Source organism: Coffea arabica, chromosome 10e, assembly GCF_036785885.1.
Source record: "Coffea arabica cultivar ET-39 chromosome 10e, Coffea Arabica ET-39 HiFi, whole genome shotgun sequence".
NCBI classification, from domain to species: domain Eukaryota; kingdom Viridiplantae; phylum Streptophyta; class Magnoliopsida; order Gentianales; family Rubiaceae; genus Coffea; species Coffea arabica.
Genome location: NC_092328.1, coordinates 2,671,740 through 2,692,785, shown reverse-complemented (window position 1 = coordinate 2,692,785; position 21,046 = coordinate 2,671,740). Strand labels below are relative to the sequence as shown.

Below are 21,046 nucleotides of genomic sequence, written 5' to 3'. Positions count from 1 at the left end.
ATTTGAGAATAAATAATGGTATTTTATTGTTATTAGATTGATAAAAAATTCAAATTTATTTGCTAAATATTCACTAATAGTTGAGTTTAAATGTATAGTTGTCTTTAAATAGGTATAAATGGGTGACTCACCTCAATCCACTATCCACCAATTAAATAGGTTTAATTGGATATTCATTTAGACCCATTCAAAATTAGTGGACAAATTTGAACGGGGGTTATCAACTAAGAGTGCAACTGTGAGTGCAAGGACAAAAACAATAAATAAAAAAGTAAGAAAGGATGACATGAAAATTGAAAAGGAGAAAGAAAAATACTTTTACAACACTTGGTAGACCTTTTAGTTTTTGTCTTTTTTTCCCTTTAAGTGAGGAAGTTTACTTATACTCTTATTAGGGTAAATAGTGAGAATATATATATACACACACACATATGAAATTACCTATTTTAATTAGATTGTTTCTTACTCCTATGTGGCATGCCTAATTGGAGAGAATTAACGAGTTATGAGTCCTTTGGATTCTACCCATATTGAATATTATATTATATGTTTAAAAATTTATCCCTAATTTTAAAACAAATTAAAAAATAACTAATTTTATCTGAATAATATCTAAAATAACTTTAAAAAATAACCAGTCTTATCTCAATTATATCTATCAAATTATTACATAGAACTATAGTAAAACATTTTTCAAATTATAATTATCAAAATTTTACATATTCCATAAATTACTTCATTTCATCACCATATCGTTGATTAGTATTCAAATTGTTCATCATCTCTTCCCTTGATTTTAAATTAATTTAATGCAAAAAAAAGAATTAACAATTGTTGGAAACTAAATATTTATTGATGAAAAAAAACAGATTGCTAGATCTTTTCTACTTAATTAAATATAAATATATAGTTCCAGATTTATTGTCATTATAAAAATTTAAATTATCTAAAATAATATTTATAAAGAAAAGATTATCTACCAAGTTTTTGATATGGGATACATTATTTGATATATACTATCAGATTATAATGAAAATATGTAAACAAATTTTTAAAAATTAGTAAATAATTGAACATTTAGATTACATTAATTTTTTAAAGTTAATATGAATGAACACATAGGAATGTTGTTTAATTTTCATATTAAAATTATTTATATTTGTATAATTTCACAATAAATAAAAATAGACTGTACTAAAGCACAGGCAAAATTCTAGTTTAGATTAAGAGAAAAAAAGTTTATGACCCGTGAGTTGTTCGACGGCTTAAATAATTTCTAAGAAAGAAATTAGATGTGATCATCTATACAACTCACGGGGCCTGGGCCACATAATATGTGCAGGCCTACATACTGCAAGGAATAGAAATAAGGCGGCCAATTAAATGGGCCGACTAAATGATCTGTATACTCAACGAACGACGAAACAGCCTTCAACCTTTTTTTTTTTTTTTTTTTTTTATGTACGCGCGAGAGGACTCGAACCCAAAACCTATTACTTACATTCTCTTCCCCGTACCACCCAACCCAACATTCCTCTCCCAAAACAGCCTTCAACATTTTTTTTAATATAAATATTTTAAATTTCAACATCTATTTTTCGCTCTTTCTTCTTTAAGCGAACAATCAATAATTCAATATGTACGAAATATTAGGAATCCCAGCTAGTTAGTTGTGATCCGCATAATTCAAGGTCGAATGAAGAGAAATATCCCCATGCTTTGACTTTTGAGTTTATAACCTTTAAACTACTTCTAACCTGAGACTTGGAGCGTAAGTGTGGAGTGAGTAGTAGAGGCAGCATTGCACAATGTACCAACATACATTCAACTCTTTAAAAGAGTGCAGCAGGAAAATATTATATGTCTTTTCGTGACAAGTATTAATTTAGATTTTTTTTTTGTTTTAAAATGTGTCAATTTAGATTTGTTGAGCGCGAAACATTTACTTTCTTAATACTTATGTGAGTAAAGTTACATGAAAATTGTAGAGATATAAACCAAGTTATAATTGATTTGGTTAGTTTTATTCGTTGGCCAGATGTCATTTGTTTATTGGCTAGTTTTACTGGCAAGTCTAAAGTTGGCCACATGGGATCAAATCCCATAATAATGCTAGTAATAGTAGAATTAGAAGTCGTGTGTCTTGTCATTGTAAGATGTAGAGGTCGCCCCCAGTTTCGCAAAAAGTATAGGATCTTGTCGTCTTGCTATTTGCAGGCTCACATGATCGTTAGTGAAGATTTTCCTTTGCCCTTCACATGCTTGCTGATTCTCCGAACAAAAAACAAAAAAGAAAATTACGCTCCAAAATTCCAAAATTAAAGAAAAATAACTGATAAAACACTTTGGTAGAGTTTTCTTTATTGCCTTTTCCCTTTTAAGTGAGGAAGTAGAGTTTTTCTTTTTCTTTTTTCTTAAATAAACTCCTATCCAAACAAACTCGTTTTTGTGTGTTTGGATAGCTCAGTTATTCTAAATAATATTTCGCTCACGTTATAAATATATTTTTTAACTTATCTTTTTATATTTTTAATTATCTTTTTTTTTATCTTACATATAATATATCACAGTATAAAAATTACTACATTAATTATTTTAAATAATACTCTACTCAAACACGCTTTCATAACATGAGGAAAAAAAAAGTAAATAAACAATGAATGTAGGCCTTAGCTGGTTTCAGCAAAGTGCGAGTGAAGCTTTGTGAAGTTAGATTCACGTTGTACATCTTGGGACTTGGGCTGCTGGGTTGCCGAAACCAAGATATATTTAAAAGGTGTTTTTGTGCTGAATCTCCGGGCGAGACAAGCCCCAAGGCGTTTGAACGGGGGCGCAAGTGTTGTTGGGTGTTCCTCCGTGCGATCGGGACGTTTTTGTATTATTTCTTTTTTTTATTATATTAAATTTTGATTTTACTATTTTACCTTCTTTATCTTCATTTGCTGTCATTATTATTGTTTAATAATTTTAAAGAATGATTTCACTTTTTTTTTTTTGGAAATGGTTTTAAAATATACAAAATAAAAGCATCCATGACTTTGTTTCCTATTTTTTCCTTTTCTTTGATCCCAAAATATAACTATTTTTTATTAACATGATTTTAGATGACTAATGTATGAGTTAGAGTTATGTTGTGATTTTACTTGTTAGATAATAATAATATTTTGTAATTTTCTTAATTTTTTTTAATATATATATATATTTATAGACACACACACATTTGATTGTCATTTTATAATATTATTGTATAATTTATTTTTTATATATTTTAAAAAACAAAATTTGTGAGACTTACAGCGCACACCTCGAAACTTTCCCCGTTTGGGCGGACAAAATGCCCGCCCTCTCGTCCCACTTGGAATCCTCGATAACATGTTTTCTATGCCAATTCAATACCATCAATAGTATTGCGCCAAGTGTCATGTTATTATTTATATTTATGTTAAATCAAGCCAAGTTGAATTATTAAAAAATTAAAGTGTAATTAATAACAAGACACTTGACGCAACACTATTGATGGCATTGAATTGGCATAAAAAACATGTTACCGAGGATCCCAAATGCGCCCTCTCCTTTTAAAATATGTTCGCAAGAGTTGGACTTTTCCCGAAGAAGGGCAAGGAGGTAAGTGAATTCAATTTATTCAACTTTGCAAGTATACGTATGTTGTAGAAAACTGTTAAAACACTTCAAAATTTTCAAATACACATAATTACAAATAACCTATCCCTTCTATTTTCTTTCACCCACCACCCCCTACCACCACACACCACCTCTCCCTTCTTCTTCTTTCTCCCTCTTCCCTTCCCCTCCCTCAACCCTTTCTTCCTCCTCCCTATTTCTTTTTTCCCTTCCTTTCCTCCATCCTCTCCGCCCCTCTTCCGCAATCCCTCTCCCCCTTTCTGGTTGCCACCCATGACCAAAAAATTGTTCCTGGCCATGATGAGCAAATCTTTGGCCAACCAAAATGAAACCAGAATGGCTATAAGATCTTTGGCCGGCAACAATTTTTTGGTTATGGGCTACGTCTAGAATATGGGGAGAAAGGTTGCGAAAGAGGGTTGCGAGAGGGGAAAAGGGAAAGGGAGGAAGGAAAAGGAGGAAGAAGGGAGGAGAAGGGGTGGTGAGTGATGACGGCGGTCAAATTTTTAAAATTTTTAGAAATATCCCATTAATATTTTAAACTTAGAAAATACTTCAAAATACATTTTCCAAAGCACCCCAAAATACACAACTAAAAATATTTAGAGTAATACATTACATTGTTATAATAAAATATTTTAAAAACAACTCAAAAAACAAAACAGCTAATACAAATAAAGTCAAAATTTAGCTTGCAACCAAATACAGATGCATATGCTGCTCTTGAACGCTCTAGAATATTATTTGAACTTGGTACTCTTTTCTTAATGCTGTAAGAGGGCATCGAAGACTGCAGAACACAAATATTTGCATCTCCATGATGTGTTTCCTATTTTATTTGGCCACCATGAAATTCCATTGGAATGATGGTGTATGCTGCCCCCAGTTCCTCATGTTCTATGCTCAGGAGCTTGCCTCCGTTAAAGAGGTAATGTCAATAGTAGAACCCAGCGCCGTAACCTTCACAACCTCAATTTCGAAAGTGTCGTAACGGCGGAAAATCTCCACCACGAACAACCTCGAAATGAACCCGATAAAATCCTTCCCAGGGCACTGTTTGTTGTTGACAGTGGGACTCTCCGTTTCAGGGCCGTTAGACCACAAAACATACTTCAGCAACTCCTCCCCTCCACCCACGAACCTGTCCGGCACAAACTCCTCGGGCCTCTCAAAAATCTCTGGATCCCTGGTCGCAAAGGGTTGGTATCCGAATAACATCTCCCCCTTCTTTACCTCAAACCTGGCATCGTGGGACTCAATAGTCAAATCAATCTTAGCCTTCCCGTACTGGTAAGGCACCGGAGGTTCGATCCTGAGAGTCTCGTAGACAACCGACTTCGTCAGAGGCATGTTCTCGAGGGCTTGCGTTGTAAGAGTGCCACCGGCTGACTCAATAGCTGATCGAATTTCTTGGACTAATTTTTTGTGGAGTTCGACTCCAGCTTGGCCGATCCATTTCATCAGGTTGGGGAAGAGGACTTTGATGCCCCCGAAGGTATTGAAGCACGTAGCAAATACGAGGTTATGGGCCGCTTCATCACGTGGGATTCCATTTCTCTCAGCTTCGTCCAGGACGAACGTGGAGTTCGCGTTGATAAAATCGTAGAGTTTTCGGTAATCTTTTTGCACAAAACAGGGTGGGAAGGGGAAGGTGTGTAGTAAAGGGTCTTCAATAAACTTAGGCAGCCCGAGTGAGGCAATGGGATGAAGAGAGAAAAGGACCCATTTGTTGATCAACGTAGGCCCGTCTTGGCCGAGACTGGAGTCTGCCGGGTCGGCGCCGTAGTAGGCTCGACCTAAGAAGCGAAAAGCTGCTCCGTCTTGATCAAACGTGACCCTGCCTTTAGCGGCAATTTCCTTGTCTATGCTGTCAAACAGTTCAGTGTAGCTTTTATGGAACTCGGGGATGACATGGTCTTTGCGGTTGGAGAGGAGGAAAAACAGGAGGTTTTTAAGCTTGGTGTGTTTTGGCTCGGACGGATCAAGATAGGAGAGGATACGGTATCCGCCGGTGAGTTTAGTGGAGGGCATGTAAGTCCCAGTGAAGAGGTTTTTCTTTTCGACTTTAGAAATGTCGAAGAGGACAGGGAAGCTGTTTCCATCAAGCATGACGATAACTTTTGAATTGGAAGAAATGAAAGGACCAGGGGGCATGTTGGATCTGAATACGGTGGATTTATACTTTTGCGCCCGGGTGCTGAAGAATTGGACTTCTCCTTGGTTGTAAAAGTAGTCCAGTCTGTCTTTGATTGGTCCTATGAAAGGAAGCCCGTAGCTACCGGGGATTTCCCGAAGTGGCAGCGGGGCTGTGGTTTTTGGCTGGGGTGACACAGGAGTCGCCTCCTGCTGCTGTGGTGACGTTGTTTCTGATGGAGGTTGGAGCAAACCTGTGGAGGAAAGTGCGGCCATGTTTTGTTTACCCTGGAAAGCTAACCAGAAATGAAGCTTTTTTTGGGGGAGGTGGGTGTGGAGGGAGTAGTGGAGAATGTACTTGGCGAGTAATGGATTGCTGCGCATAATTTGTGTAGAATGGCTCCTTTTATACACACACAGAGGCCAGAGCTAGCTGCCGCTAGATTGGCCTCGCAGGAGTAGATACTAGACAGGTACGTTGTAATCGCTGGGTATTTTAGCTTGGTCATTGAAAGTATATTGATTGGCGTTTCGCGCTTTTGACTTTTGCACGTCGTTGAGGCCTGGTGGAGTCATGAAAGGCAGGCGGGGATGTATTTGAATTGATTTTATGCGGATATATTTCTCGTATTTGCTTCATTTCGTACCCTGAACCAGGGTCATTAACCTCAATGATTCAGCTTTTACCGGAAACTTCAAATGTGGTCCAATTTTTTCAAGGGATAATTTCAAAAACCTCTCCTCAGGTTTCTGACAATTTCACTGAGCTCCCTTAATGTTTAAAAAATTACATTTACCTCCTTTAATTTGATAGTTTTAGTAAAAAAACCTTAAAATAATATTGACTTGGACAATTTTTTAAATGAAGACCCAAAAATGCCTTTGTGGAATTTATTTTAATTTATTTTCCTATACAATTATAAGATTATTTAGTATAATTACAAGGAAAATGTGCCAAATTTTTCAAGTCCATATCTATTATTTGATAAACAGTTATAATTATAATTTAATTATTATGATATGATATTTTTAATAGTATTTTATTATGGATTTAGATTTATAAGATAGAAAGAAAATGTTGAAATAATTCATTTAGAGTTTATAAATTTTTGGAGTTGTGGGATTATCATAATTTTGTAGTGCTTTTAGGCCCTTTCTTTTTGATTTATTGTTAATTTTAATAACAAAAATAGAAAACAAAAATCAGCAAAAACATTGGATTACAAATAAAATTAACTTGTCAAAAAATAAGCACTAGTTTGACATTTAATTATAATAGAAATCTAGAGACAATTGTAGTAGTTCTACAATTTTATTGGCAAAAAATTTTTAAAAAAGGAATAAGAAGGAAAAAGAATGAAAAAATAATTTTAAAATCCATTTTAAGTATAAGTATACCAAATAAGAGAATTTCATTAAAATATTTAAGAGTAAAATTATCATTTTAAATGATAAGGGAGGTATGTTTATATCTCAAGAGAGGCTCAGTGAAATTGTCAGAAACCTTAGGGAAGGTTTCTGAAATTATCCCTTTTTCCAATGCTTCCCCAACTAGATATTTCGTACTTGAAAGGGGGGACTTCAAAATCACTAGTAGTCTCTCTCATACAACGATTTCAAAATTGCCACTCGAGAATGCTATTTTAGGTTATTTGTTTTAAATCACCCTTTGACTTTTATTTGCTATGTCCTAAAGTCGCCCTTTTAAATGGCGGTTTCAAAGTTGCTGCTTGAAAATGTGACTTAGAAATTTCCTTTTCAAACTAAAAATTCTCTATTTTGAAAAAAAAATCTAAAATTTAGACTAATTTCAAATTTTCTAATAAACATTGGATTATTTGGTAAAAGCCCCCCATTGAAGTAGTGTGGAACCCAAAAAGAAAAATTTCGTGTAATTATTGTTTATGGGAAGGCAATTTACACATATACACAAATATTTGCGAGAGAAAAATAATAATATCAACAATAATATATTAATCGCTTACCACAATAACAATGCTATCAAATTTCAATCTGGTCAACTGATTAATAATAAGACTCCCTGTTTATAAATTAGATGGCGTGGTGAACAAGTCTTGCACAACAAGAAATTTCCTAATAAAGTATTAATTGCTAAACAATAAATTGACCATAACTTGATTCCATTCCAATAGAATTACTAACAATATAGACATTGATATTTTTTAGGTTTGATTTAATATGTCAACAAGTAGTCCTTCCCCCCCCCCCCCCCCCCAAGCACCCAAAAAAAACCCAAAAAACCTCCAAAAGGGACAGAAAACACCAAACCAGTTACTCTCCTTTCTTTCCTGTCTATCATTTGTTTATGCAATTTTGTCTTCTCTCTCTTTTTCCCTATTTGTTTCTTAGTCCTCGAACTCTAGCTTTCCTTTTACTTAAACGAAAATTTTTGATCAACCATAAAGCAGTTGACAGTTGGCAGAGAAGCAAATTTTTGCATTGGCTAAAGAAACATAACAACTGCACCGCTGGTGACTTGAGTGGCTGGAACCAATTTTCAAAACGTGCATTTTCACTTTTTTTTTTAAATTATTTTTTCAATTGCCATAAATAAGTTTTGAGATCGTTTGTCCATTGTCAATTATTATTCAGCCTTCTCCATCATTGAAATTAAGTGCTTTTAGGGTCGGCAAGGGTGCGGAAAGTCCAATTTCAATTACTAGGTTTTTTATGATGGCTCATGCAACGGCCCAAACATGCATTTCTAATTAGAGGTATAATCAAATGATTATTGAAGTATTTTTAGTCGTGCGTTTAACATCTGAAGTACCCTCGACACGTTTTCCTCGGATACCTCGTTTCAGGATGTCCATATAACGTTGAAAGGCACTTGAGATTCTCGGTGACATGTTTTCTATGCCAATTCAATGCCACCAATAATATTTCATATTATTATTTATATTTGTGTTAAACCAAGCCAAGTTGAATTATTAGAAAATTAAAGTGTAAATAATAACATGGCACTTGGCGCAACACTATTGGTGGTATTGGGTTGGCATAGAAAACATGTCACCGAGAATCCCAAGTGATTGAAATGATAGGAGTAGATATTTTCCGTCGGAAACGTGGAACGGATAGGACGGGAGTGGATATATCCTGTACGACTCGTTTGTTTCGCTGGTTTTAGAATCGTTCATTTTCACTTTTCAGAAATGACAAAGAAGGAAGGTTCGTGAACTTTGGGGTAGCTGAAGCTGCATAATGTTCACATGTGATCCAACCCACCGGCGGATGATGATCGTATAATAATATATTAGAGGCACAAAATGCATGTTGGTGCAAGATGGGCATGCATCTTAGTGGTTCAACGTTAATTCTCCAGTGCAAATCAGTACCGTTCATTCCTGGGGAGAAAGTTACGGACCAACTTTCTGCAAATGCACTGAATGACTGGCTCTCAAATTCTCAAATCCAGACCTTTTCTTCCTCTGTGAGCGACTTTTAGTCTCTCGGTACTGTATGCTCTAGTCCATATGATAATAATTGAAGTAGAACCTACCGTAACTTTTTGCATATTAATATATACATACAGAGAGAGAGAAAGAGAGAGAGCTTTCAATGTCATTAGCATCTAATTATAAATTCAGAAGGGATAATATCAGAAACCTTCCCTGAGGTTTCTCTTAATATCACATGATGCCTTTAAAGTTTTAAAAATATTATTTACCTTTCTTACTTTTGTTATTTGTGTAACAAAATTTTTAAAAATCCTAAATTACCCTTTCAATTGCTAAATAAAAATATTTTATAAACCACTTTGTTTATTTCAAGAAGACCATCACTTAAAAAACAATCTCTTGTAGTACTACCACATGATAATGCTATACCCCATAAAAATATAAATTTTAAAAAAATAAAAAAGATATTTGAAAACAAATATACTTGCACTTGCACCAATTTAACTCTATATGCTCAAAACCGATTTCTTATGAACTATTTTTTTCAACATCTTTTCATTGCCCAAACCATTAATTTGTACAAAATCAACTTAAAATAAGCAAATAAATCATAACCTACTTTATCACAATCACAAAAAATAAAAAGATAAATAAAATTTAATTTATTTACAAATAAAATATTACATAGTCATCCAAAAAATGAATAAGAGAGAACGATGGAGGAAAGGGAAGAAGAAGAAAGTGACTTTCTTTTCTTTTCTTTTCTTTTAAAAAAAAAAATTTGACATTCATTTATTTGATATGTGAATTATGTATCAAGTTAGGATTAATATAGTCTTTTTACATTTATTAGAGGAGGTAAGTGATATTTCAAAAACTTCAAAGGTATCAAGTGATATTAGGAGAAACCTCCGGGGAGGTTTTGGATGTTATCCCAATTAAGAACCAGTGGAGTAGATTGGCTTATTTAGCTGTGCCCCTTTCTCTTCCATCGTCCTGTCCCTTTTGAACAATTTTCCCCTATTGGGTTGACTACCTAAATATGCTTTTCCAAAATCGCCCGTGTTTTCTTTTCCGTTAAGGGCAGGCCAGCTCTCAGACTCGTAAAATCAGAGGATTGAGGACAGGTGATTGTCAAATGTCAATTTTTCCAGGTCACTGGCAAACATATATCTTTTTATGAAAGAGAAAAAGGGACAATAATGAAGTAGTGGACGACATGCAACACGCGTCTCTTCAAATGTGGAGTAGTTGTTTACTTTTTTTTTTTTAATTTTTTAATTTTAATTGTACAGTTAATTTAACTTTCTTTCTAGATAAAAGCATCTGGCGTCTGATAAAATAAAATAAAAAAAAAAGAGGGGTCGCCGCATTTGCATGTTCAAATCTTTTAAAAAAAAAAAAAGAAAAGAAAAAAAGTCGCCACATGTCGTGATTGTGTATGTGGATTAAAAAAATATTTCCCCCGTCCTTCTGGAACCATAAAAAACACTCTATAATTGAGATATTTTTAAAATTTAGTAATATTTCTAGACATTCGACCTACTTTTGCAGTGTGGACCATTGCCATAAAGTTTTGAAAGGAGGGACCGCTGCAAATTGCAACTTAAAATTAATCGTCTTAGTTGGGCAGTAGGTATCAACTTTCGTCGGAGTTGCTACCGTATTGGGCCATGTCTACCAATATGGGACCTGGCCGGTCCTCTCCTTGCTGATGCAGTTGGGCCTAATGGAGCTTGATTTCTGTCATTAGAATTCAATAAGTAATAGGAAAATTCTCCCCTTTTTTAGAGTACCATTCATTCCTTATTCTCAATAAGGATAATGGTCTAAATTTCGAAATCCTTTGAAATTGTTACTATAATCTAATAGTCAATAATACTTATTTCACCATTTAATGGTAAATTTAACTTGAAGTTATAATCCAAAAGGGATTTCTTGGATTGGATCTTCCATATCCATATCGTGTGTTTTTTTTCTCCTGTTTTAGTTGCAAATGTTTTTATGAAAGAAGGAGAGAGGACTTTTTCATGTGATGAATGATCGAAAGAAATTCGAAAACTTACTTTTGGAGGTCGCTTCTTTATAGAACATGATGAAGAATTGCCGTTTTCATAAAAAAAAAAAAATTTAACAATTAAAATGGAGGTTATTTTTATCAATTGTAATGTTGTTCTAATAGATCACTTGCTAAGGTGGACTGACAAAAGGGGTAATTGTATGTTTAGCATTTTTGGTGGCTTCTCACTCACCTTACACGTGGCGAACTACAGCAGCCGATGCACTAGAGCGCAGAAAGAACAGAGTCGTAAGAGCCGCGGCGGAGTGTGTGGGGTTCGTAGGGTTTAAGGACGGCCTTTTCTCCTTCCTTAAACCCATCAATTCACAGCCTATATCAGCTGCCTACTTCAACCCCCGGCCCCGGCCACTATTTAATTCATATGGAATTGCAATCAGCGTGTGGCTGGGCCCACAATCAACTCTCATTCCCTGTAACTTCTCCATTTCATCCTCGCAAAGTAAGTAGTTTCATTTTTGGTTGAGAAATTTATGTCCTTGTGTTATTTTCTTTGCTTATAAATTCTCAATTTTGCAATAAATTTCTATTTTTAGGCTCCCCTTTTACATTCAGCACCAAAGAAGCAGCTCAACGCCTCTGTTGCATTCTCAAAGCAAACTCTTTTGTTACAAAATGAACTAAAGTGTATGCTCTCTCATTCCTCAATTAGATGCTCAAATGAGGGGTCTAAAATTTCTTGTAAATTTTGTTTCAATTAGCTGTGATCCTAAAGGATTGGTTATAATGCAAGCTAAAATTCTTCTTTCATTTCACCCTTTTTTTTTTGGGTATTCCTTCAGTAAAATCGAGGTTTAGGAGCAGGACTGCACTGTGTGCTCTTAATTCTGAGCTACCTCGAACATCGACGTCTCCACGAAGGGAGCCTAGAGATGTGCAGGTGAATGCAATTGACGGGTCGGAGCCATTTCGTGGTAAACCGGGTTCAGTTTCTTTTCTGGGGCTCACTCACCAATCGGTTGAAGAAGGTAAATTGGTATCAGCTCCTGTGGAGGAAAATGTAGGGTCTTTTGTTTGGGTATTGGCCCCTGTTGCTTTGATCTCATCTTTAGTGCTCCCGCGGTTTTTTCTTGGCAATGCTGTTGAAGACCTCTTCAGGGATGAACTCCTCTCAGGTATTATCATCATGACTATCTGGTTCTTGCTGCGCATAATTCTTCATTATTTAACATTTCGTGGAAAAAAAGGGTTGAATTACTGTGATTAAGAAAAATTGTGAACTGCATAGATGGAATGTATACCCTAAAGGTATCTTGGGAGATGGTTTGTAGTAGAATTCCAATGTACGTGTGAATCACTTATAGCACACTGCTCATTGTTGCCTCGTACTACACATTTTAGATAAGGTTATTGATAATCTTGTTCTGTGCACAAACTTTATTGGGTTTTTGCATCACCATTTATTAAAAATTCTCCGAGTGACTTAACAAAGTGTCATAAAATTGTGCTTAGAGGTTAACCTTTGATCAAAGTTATTTAAAGTCAATGGCTGAAAGTTGAGGTCTAGGGATTGATGTGGTGGTTAATATTTCTAAAAGGTACATTTTTTTTTCATTAGGGTGGTGAGTTTCAATATCATATTGTAGTTAATGAGTGGTAAATCAAATTATACTGATCCCACTTTGTTGTACCCTGCAGAAACATTTTGGATTCCAAATGAGATGTAGAATATGCTGATATTGTAAATTGTGCTCATCTTCAGTGATTTATGAACTTGGTTAAATAATTAGCTGTTCATTGACAGAATACTTAGATTCAAATAAACATCCTTCCGGCTGTATTGCTAATAGGAGAGCAGTAAACTGCCACTCCACTTGCTGGCCTAATCTGGTAGGAGTTGGAAATATATCCTCCATTTTGAAATAGTTTTCCTAGTTTGACATGTAAATAATAGTTTCAAAAGAATAATAAGAAAGCATGTGGAGTCTCAGTACTTTTTTAAGTCAACCTGGAAGAATCTAGTATATTCAAGCCAGTGCTTTTTTTTTTTTTTTTTTTTTTTTTTTTTTTTTTAAGGATACAGTACTGCCTAAGAGGACTCTTTTGTGATTAAAACATTCTATTAAGAAGAAATGAAGTTTAATTTTGAGGTTTTACCTTTCTATGGATAGTTGTATACCCAGTCTATCTCCAGCTGTTGCAGGCAAATAACCTTCAGTCTAGGGGCAGAAGATGAAATAGGGAAGATGCTATTCTTTGCAGTTCTCTTATTTGTGTTTTTTAGGTTTAACTTCGCTGTTTATGATTTTTCAATGCTTAGGACATTTTGGAGCAGATTTGTAGTTGCATCTGCATGATGTTTCATTATACTTCATTGTCAAAAGCAAGCTTTGATGAAGTTCCTTTTGACTGACCATGCAGAAATTATTTCATCACTCGCTTCTGAAGTCACGTTTTATATTGGGCTTGCAACATTTTTGCGTGTCACTGACCACGTCCAAAAGCCATATCTGCAATTTAGTGCAAAGAGGTGGAGCCTAATAACAGGGCTTAGGGGATACTTAACCTCCGTTTTCTTTATTACGGGCTTTAAGATTTTTGCCCCTCTCTTAGCCGTTTATGTTACCTGGCCTGTGCTTGGCTTACCTGCATTGGTGGCAGTAGCTCCCTTCTTAGCTGGCTGTTTGGTGCAATTTTTATTCGAAAAGCGTCTTGAAAGCCGTGAGTCTTCCTCCTGGCCCCTAGTTACCATCATCTTTGAGGTATGTGAAGTCTCTTGTAATGGATTGAAGATATCATTTTGGTAGGGAATGGTGTAGCTTGGATTTCAGGTCCTCAAACTGTGTCATTGCAGGTTTACAGGATCTATCAGCTTACCCGAGCAGTTCAATTTATTCAGACCTTCATGTTTGCGATGAAGGATGCACCCATTACCCAACAATTGCTAGAAAGAAATGGTGCATTGGTTTCTTTGATAGTGACTTTCCAAATATTAGGTGTGTTTTCCCTGTGGTCATTGTTAACATTTCTCCTGAGGCTGTTTCCTTCCAGACCGGTTGCAGAGAACTATTGAAGTATGTGGAGGATTTGTTATCATTTCACTTTACCCTCCTCTTGCGCTGACAACTCAGGAGTGTTGTATGGTAGTTCGCGGAAACTTCTTTCAATCCGAGCGTTAGGCTTAGTGCCTCTTCCCTTCCTGTCACAGGTTATTAAGGGTACTTGGCAATTTTGGCAGTCCGCAGTTGTTTACTTCTTGGTTCACTGTTTTCACACAAATTTCCAGGAAGTCGGCGTCCGAGAAAGAATGAACGATAAAAATGCTTTTCGCTCGAGCAAGAGAAAGAGACAAATTGTTCTTGTACGATCCAGAGAACAAGTCAGTGGTCATTATCAGCCATAGGTTGACAAGGTTTTAAATTTTTTGGTGGAATGACCAACGAATATCCCTTCTGGAAAAAGCAGTCCTCTTACTTTTCATGTACAATCTCACCATCGAGCTTAATAGCGAACATGATTCAATCTCTTGTCATTCATTCTCTGTTTATCTTTACCTGAATGATCAATCAATTTCGCAAAAGCAACCATGCAGAAGCTCAGAAGTATCTAAATCAACCAATCGATGAGTAAATCGATTAACGGGGTGCAAATCAAGCTTGAGCAGTGTTACTTGAGCTCATGTGTGTGGTCGAGTTCAAACTTGTCAAACTAATCTGAGTTGTTTGAACTTGACTTGAATTCGATGATCAAAGCAAGTTCGAATTCATTCAATTTTTGAGCAAGCTCTCGATTGAGCTGAATTCGTTGGAAGTTTACTCTTAACCCCGAAAGCCAGCATGCTTTGATGATTGTCGATTGATAATCAACTAAATTCCTAATGGCAACTATTGAATCAGGCACAGCGCGAAGCTTCTGAGTCAGATGGCTGCATGACACAGAATAATACTGTAGTGTTACGAGCACGTGGTGGGCTAAGTACAGAAAAGTCCCAAAGTTACGTTCGGAGAAAGGAACGCATATGCATGTAGCTACCGTTCACTTTCTTCTCCTATTAACATTAGACTAAGCCAACGGCCCCCAAAAGCGCAGCACACCAATACAAGTCCGCGTATAGATACCGAAATGCCACTTGTCCGGTTCACAATCCTCCAGGACAGTCCCCGCAAAACTGATTTTGACCAAATGAACGCAAAATTCCACGTCTGTGATTCGCGGTTCAGCAAGTCTCCTCAAGTAGTACGTAGTAGTAGTAGGGCCTAGGTATGCATTCGCGACGCGAGAGAGGAGAAGAATTGCGTTGGCGGGTGATTTGGAAGAATTGTACAAATGATCTGTAGTTTTGGAAATATACCTTTCATCTATAATGATAATCGAAATCAAATTCATTCAAAATTTTTTTTTATATTTAAAAAAAAAAAAGACATGAACGTGCTCGAAATTTTGACGGTGGAGCTTCCGTTTCACTTTCACATACATCTTGACTTTAGGCTCTAATACAAAATTGTGGTCCTATCAAACTTGGGAATATTATTATTTTTTTCCTAAAGGACTTTATTTCTGGTTCATAGGCTTCCAATTCCTCAAGGAGAGAAGTGTTTTCAGGATCCTGGGAACTTTTCTCACCGTGGTGTAGATGTACATTGAAATGCAATGCATTGCAAGCATATAAATTGTGAAAGACATCCTAGTCATGACAATGTATGTCACATAAATAAAACTCTTGATTGCTATTATTAAACTAGAAAATGTAATTTTTTCCCTTCATTGTAAGATTTTCCTTGTCATTTACTATCATGCATTTGTTTTTTCCTTCCGTCTTACAATTGAAATGCCATATTGGAATTGTGATGCAAATGTGACATTCTTTTGGTTATAATTAAGTACTCATAAAATTATCATGCATTTCTCATAGTTCAGATCATTTTTACCTTGTAAATGTAAATATACGGTTAAGAAATAGTAGTTTTACAGTGTCAAATTATAAAATTTTGCTATCGTTTAAAATGCCATATTGGAATTGTGACGCAAACGTAACACTCTTTTGGTTATGGTCAAGGTAAGTTTGAAGAATTGTCCATGTATGAATGGGTAGAAAACTAAAAGAATCACGGGAGGGGGGGGGGTTGTGGAGGAAAAAAGACAACTCTGCAAGAAAAGTGAAGAAACAAAGCAAAAGCTCATCCTGCATGGAGACAAGTTTCGCTAAGATGCTCCGAATCTTCTTCTTTCCGTGTCTACCACATCCCCCCAGTTATATACATGAAACTATATAAATCCCCTCCTCCACCAATATTACAAGGAAAACTATCAGACCAGAGATATAGATCGTACAGCTGCCTTTGTATTCCAACCTACACAACATAATGGCATCCGCTAGATTATTCAGAATGTCCAGACCCCTAGGTCTGCCTTGCTATCCTTCTTCTTCGTCTTCGAATAACAGCAAATTTTCATCAATGGTGTCTACTAGGTCTGTCAAAGCAACGTGTCTTGGCAGCAGCGGTGGCTTAAGTACAGCGAATTGGCTTTCCACTGGGCCGCCTTCTGGTCATGGTGAAAGGGCTCCCAAGGAAGTAAAGGTGTCCGTTTCATCTTCAGGGTGCCTTGTCACTTCCAAACCAAAGACGGACATGTGGGTTGACTTGGCTCAATTTCTTACAGATGTTGCTCAATTTGTAGTTCTACAGCTTAGGAAATTGGCTTTTTTTAATAAAAGAACACCTTGGAAGTTACATATGCAGATGTTCCTGGAAAAGGTACTTGATCTCATACCTTGAAAAAGATATACTTCTGATTGTAGTGTATATATAGGAATTAGAAATTGATGATACAAGAAAAGAATATTCACTGTTAAGAAGTCATTAGAATTTTCGGTATATATAAAAAAGAATCCTACTTCTGCAGGTGATAATGGATTGCAGATTCTTTGCAATGTTTGCTGTTGGAGGATCTTTACTTGGTTCAGGATTATGCTTTGTCGAGGTACTTAAAACGTTCTCTTGATTCTCTTCAAACCCATAAGTACTGTTTCTTCTCCAGGTTACGAAAATATAAATAAGAATCTTAGAAGTTATAGCAACACTTGCAGGGATTTTCCTTGATATTGGAATCATATTTGCAATATTTTCATTCCCTGTCTCAAGGGTCAGAGCAAGAACATCTTGTCCACCTCTTAATTGAAGCGATCGGTATAAACTCTATAGACTGTTGCCCTATAAGCTGTACTTTTTATAGCTTTCTGGTTTTCCTTTTTCGTTTCTGCATTAATCACAACGAACTAGCTATGAAGGAGATATACTGTCTCGTAACTGAAATTCTCTGCAGACATGTTTCTGGTTGCAATTACAATGCTTTTATTCGGAATGGAGATGCATGTCATGTTTGTAGGATCATCTAGTCTTGCAGGCAAATTGTCACGGTTTCTCCATCTATCAACCTCAACAAAGGTAAAACTTACATATCATGATACAAAACAGAATAAACGAACAAACTTAATGCAAGCAGCCAGGTGTATATGTGGAAGAGTGTACGGCTTCTGATACGTAGATGATTGTTGATTTTTGGTTGATCAGGCAGTTCCATCAAGAGTTGGAATTCACACAATAATGCAAGCCAAGTCGAAAATCGGGCAAGCTGTCATAATGATGCTTCAAGTGGGAGTGTTGGAGAAGTTCAAGACAATACCTTTGGTTACTGGTTTTGACCTTGCTTGCTTTGCTGGCGCTGTATTTACTTCTTCTGCTTGCATGCTCCTCCTTTCAAAACTTGCTGGTAGTGGCAGTGGCGCTTTGAAAAGATAGTTTAGCCAAGAAAAGGGAAGACGAACTTGTTAGCATTTCTGCCAGCTGACTCAAACGCAAGCACAATTTTGTCGTAAAGGAATTTCTGCATGCATTTGTTGTATAGGGAATGCAGAGGGCTGGAATATGGCAGCAAGAAAGAACTTGAGGAAAGCCCTCATGCCAAGGTTTCGTGTAAGCAGAGTAACAGTGCAGCAAGAGAATAACTTAATAGAAACAAAGAGCTTCAATTGAATTGAGGCTGTTTGATTTATTCTTTCTTTAATTTTCCTATTATACTTGAACTTCTTGATGATGTAAACAAACAAAGATACATATCATCCTATTGTTTTGGTGTGTAGATGAAAGAAATAAACTATTTCAGTAAGACAAGCATGGCTCCAAATTACGTTTAGTGTTTCATTATCAGATGCCTAGGGAATGGACAAAACGAAAATTCTTATGGCTACTTGTGATTATGACATTAGATGTATAATGTCCTGTTAACTTCTTCATTTCAGAAGGTAAAATGAATTAGGGGTGTAATCTTCATTATATATAGCCTTAAACAGAAAATTTTTGTTGAAGACAATAATTAAGAATTTCATTAAAGTTGAAGACTACACTTTATAGTTGTTCACCTCAGAAACCAACTACAAACCCCAGAGAGAGGAGGGCACGCAACCTCTTGAAACAAAATTGGCCCCCTTCAGATCTATGCTCTTTTAGTCCTACACTTTCCCGCTCTAGCACTACCAACTAATTCTCCTTGAACGTTCTAAATCCCTTCCAAAAATCAGTCACAAACTATGCTTCACTAACGATATAGTTTGCACAAAAGCGGGGACATGAGCCACAAAAATTGGAACAAGGCTGCAGTTTTCGCTGTTGTAACAGTTAATGCCAATCTAAGCAATTTCCCAGCAATGGAAGAATGAGTTCCACGCAACAACTTGTGCCAAGAAAAAATCCCCTAAAGATAAAACAATGTGATTGAATCTTCTGCCATGATGCTGCAGAACAGGAAACTCGAGGAATAAGTGATCCATTGTCACTCGAGGAATAAGTGATCCATTGTCACAATTTGTACAGTGATCACATACCTCATCATTCTGTATACGATATACTTTTGTACGGTAATCACATAATAAAAGCAAAAGAAGTGAGAAAATTCTTTGTCCATAGACCCCTTACCAATTTGTGCCGAGAGACTGCAGGTTGAGATTCCTTCAACTTCTTTACAACAAAAGCAATTGTGAAAAAACCAGAAGAATGAGCCAGCCTCTTAAAAATGATTATGCTTTGTGATGTTTGGCATAAATAGAACAGGAGCACTGTAGAACCCAAATTATAAAGTTGAGGTAAAAGCTTAACACACTCAAATATATGGGAGGAGACTTTGCACAGATTGTAATAGGTTTGAAGAATACGATTCTGATAGTATCAACAAAAAATGGAGAGCAAGCCACGCAAATAATCACTCTCTTCGAAAGAAATTCAACAACAAAGCACCCAACTTATAATCCTATATGATTGGATATAAACCTGCTAAAAGGTGATGAAACTGTTGTGGTATAGAACCAGAATTGTTGCAGGAAATGGAAATAAGTAGACTTCAGAAATGAATTTAGCAGGTTTGCAGACACAATGAATTCAAATGAACACCTTCATTGCATTCATTAACTTTCAAAATACAGAATCAGATTTGGCGGGAAAAGTGTAGAAGGGGAAAACAGAATGTAGGAAACTTGAAGAGAAAGGAAATACAAAGAGGAAATCCTCTCTGATTACAATAGCAAGATTTCAGCTAAAAAAGTGAAATGGACATTACATGATCCTATCGTTTTATACTACTAACAATCTAACTAACTACTCTCAATGGCTAATGGGCGAGCAACACGTGGCGAAGGGAATCTTTCAGTTGGTTTGGTCCCCAGCTTCAGCAGAGATCGCATGAACCCAGCAAAAGCGTGGTTCCTTGGGTGCGCCTTCTCCTACTGCGTTTGCCAAATCCACGCCTTCTTCATAGTCCCCTCACGCTTTCCTTCTCCCTGTGTAATGCTAGTTTCTGATCGCGCCTTCCCAGTTACCCTTCTGGCCAGCCTCACGCCTTCCCTTCTTTGTCCTTCACACTTTCTGACTTTTGACTTCATTACAATACTCCCTCCTGGAAATTAATCTTGTCCTCAAGATTGAAACTTGGGAAACTATCTCTTAATCCCTTCAGCCTCCTCCCATGTAGCTTTTGCAGGATCTGTACCCCACCAGTGGATTAACCACTGTACTGCAGCAGCATTGCCCTTTTTCACCATCCTTCTATCAAGCACAGCCACTGGCTCAACCTTCCAATGCCCCTTCTCATCTAATTCAGGTAGCTGGAGGGTAGGAGTGGCCTTGTCACCCATCTTTTTCTTGAGTAGGGATACATGGAAAACAGGATGCACCCTAGAGGTGGTAGGTAGTTGTAATCTGTAAGCTACATTCCCAATCCTCTTCTCTAACTTGTAGGGACCAAAATATTTGGCTGTGAGCTTGGTATTTCCCCTTAGAGCAACTGAGCTTTGCCTATATGGTTGTAACCTCAGATACACCCAATCACCTTCCCTGAATTCTCTCTCACTCCTCCTTTCATCTGCATATTTCTTCATCCTTTCCTGAGCTACCCTCAAGTTCTGTTTCAACATGTTGTCTATCTGCTGCCTTTCCTTGACATAGTCCCCCACTGCAGCCACTCTGGTTTGCAGGTAGGGTCCCAGGGCTAGTTGGGGAGGGGGAATTCCATACAATGCCTCGAATGGGGTCATCTATATTGCTGTGTGATGGGTGGTATTGTACCACCACTCTGCCAGAGATAGCCACTGGCTCCATCTCCTAGGTTCTAGATGAGTAAGGCATCTGAGGTACATTTCCAGCACCTGGTTCACCTCTCAGTTTGGCCATCAGTCTGAGAGTGATAAGCTATGCTGTAGTCTAATTTAGCTCGCAGCATAGTAAAAAGTTCTCCCCCAGAATTGGCTGACAAATATCCTGTCCCTATCTGACAGCATGCTCTGGGG

The 21,046-nt window shown here is 36.7% G+C and overlaps 4 protein-coding genes across 4 annotated transcripts; 2 read left to right on the top strand and 2 right to left on the bottom strand.

Moving 5' to 3' along the window:
• Positions 1 to 4,227: 4,227 nt before the first annotated feature.
• On the bottom strand, positions 4,228 to 6,213 carry LOC113712420 (allene oxide synthase-like). Its single transcript, XM_027235841.2, has one exon. It carries the CDS (start codon positions 6,157 to 6,159, stop codon positions 4,546 to 4,548), a length of 1,614 nt encoding a protein of 537 aa, XP_027091642.1. The 5' UTR covers positions 6,160 to 6,213; the 3' UTR covers positions 4,228 to 4,545.
• Positions 6,214 to 11,502: 5,289 nt separating this feature from the next.
• Positions 11,503 to 14,747, top strand: LOC113711745 (uncharacterized). The gene is made up of 5 exons (XM_027234935.2): positions 11,503 to 11,713; positions 11,808 to 11,898; positions 12,054 to 12,386; positions 13,633 to 13,973; positions 14,066 to 14,747. Exons 1-5 carry the CDS (start codon positions 11,636 to 11,638, stop codon positions 14,282 to 14,284), a joined length of 1,062 nt encoding a protein of 353 aa, XP_027090736.1. The 5' UTR covers positions 11,503 to 11,635; the 3' UTR covers positions 14,285 to 14,747.
• Positions 14,748 to 16,439: 1,692 nt separating this feature from the next.
• LOC113712135 (uncharacterized) lies at positions 16,440 to 18,383 on the top strand. Its single transcript, XM_027235425.2, has 5 exons — positions 16,440 to 16,967; positions 17,116 to 17,193; positions 17,300 to 17,399; positions 17,536 to 17,657; positions 17,784 to 18,383. The coding sequence occupies exons 1-5, from the start codon at positions 16,575 to 16,577 to the stop codon at positions 18,009 to 18,011; spliced, it is 921 nt and encodes a 306-aa protein (XP_027091226.1). The 5' UTR covers positions 16,440 to 16,574; the 3' UTR covers positions 18,012 to 18,383.
• Positions 18,384 to 20,197: 1,814 nt separating this feature from the next.
• LOC113712566 (uncharacterized) lies at positions 20,198 to 20,794 on the bottom strand. The gene has a single exon (XM_027236051.2). The coding sequence runs from the start codon at positions 20,792 to 20,794 to the stop codon at positions 20,198 to 20,200; it is 597 nt and encodes a 198-aa protein (XP_027091852.2).
• Positions 20,795 to 21,046: the final 252 nt, after the last annotated feature.

Bases quoted from the DNA above. Each gene is read 5' to 3' on its own strand.
- LOC113712420 (XM_027235841.2), bottom strand. From the start codon at position 6,159: ATGCGCAGCAATCCATTACTCGCCAAGTACATTCTCCACTACTCCCTC.
- LOC113711745 (XM_027234935.2), top strand. From the start codon at position 11,636: ATGGAATTGCAATCAGCGTGTGGCTGGGCCCACAATCAACTCTCATTC. The intron at 11,714-11,807 runs GTAAGTAGTTTC...TTCTATTTTTAG, and splicing joins CTCCATTTCATCCTCGCAAA to GCTCCCCTTTTACATTCAGC. The intron at 13,974-14,065 runs GTATGTGAAGTC...GTGTCATTGCAG, and splicing joins TAGTTACCATCATCTTTGAG to GTTTACAGGATCTATCAGCT.
- LOC113712135 (XM_027235425.2), top strand. From the start codon at position 16,575: ATGGCATCCGCTAGATTATTCAGAATGTCCAGACCCCTAGGTCTGCCT. The intron at 17,194-17,299 runs GTACTTAAAACG...CAACACTTGCAG, and splicing joins CAGGATTATGCTTTGTCGAG to GGATTTTCCTTGATATTGGA. The intron at 17,658-17,783 runs GTAAAACTTACA...TTGGTTGATCAG, and splicing joins ATCTATCAACCTCAACAAAG to GCAGTTCCATCAAGAGTTGG.
- LOC113712566 (XM_027236051.2), bottom strand. From the start codon at position 20,794: ATGACCCCATTCGAGGCATTGTATGGAATTCCCCCTCCCCAACTAGCC.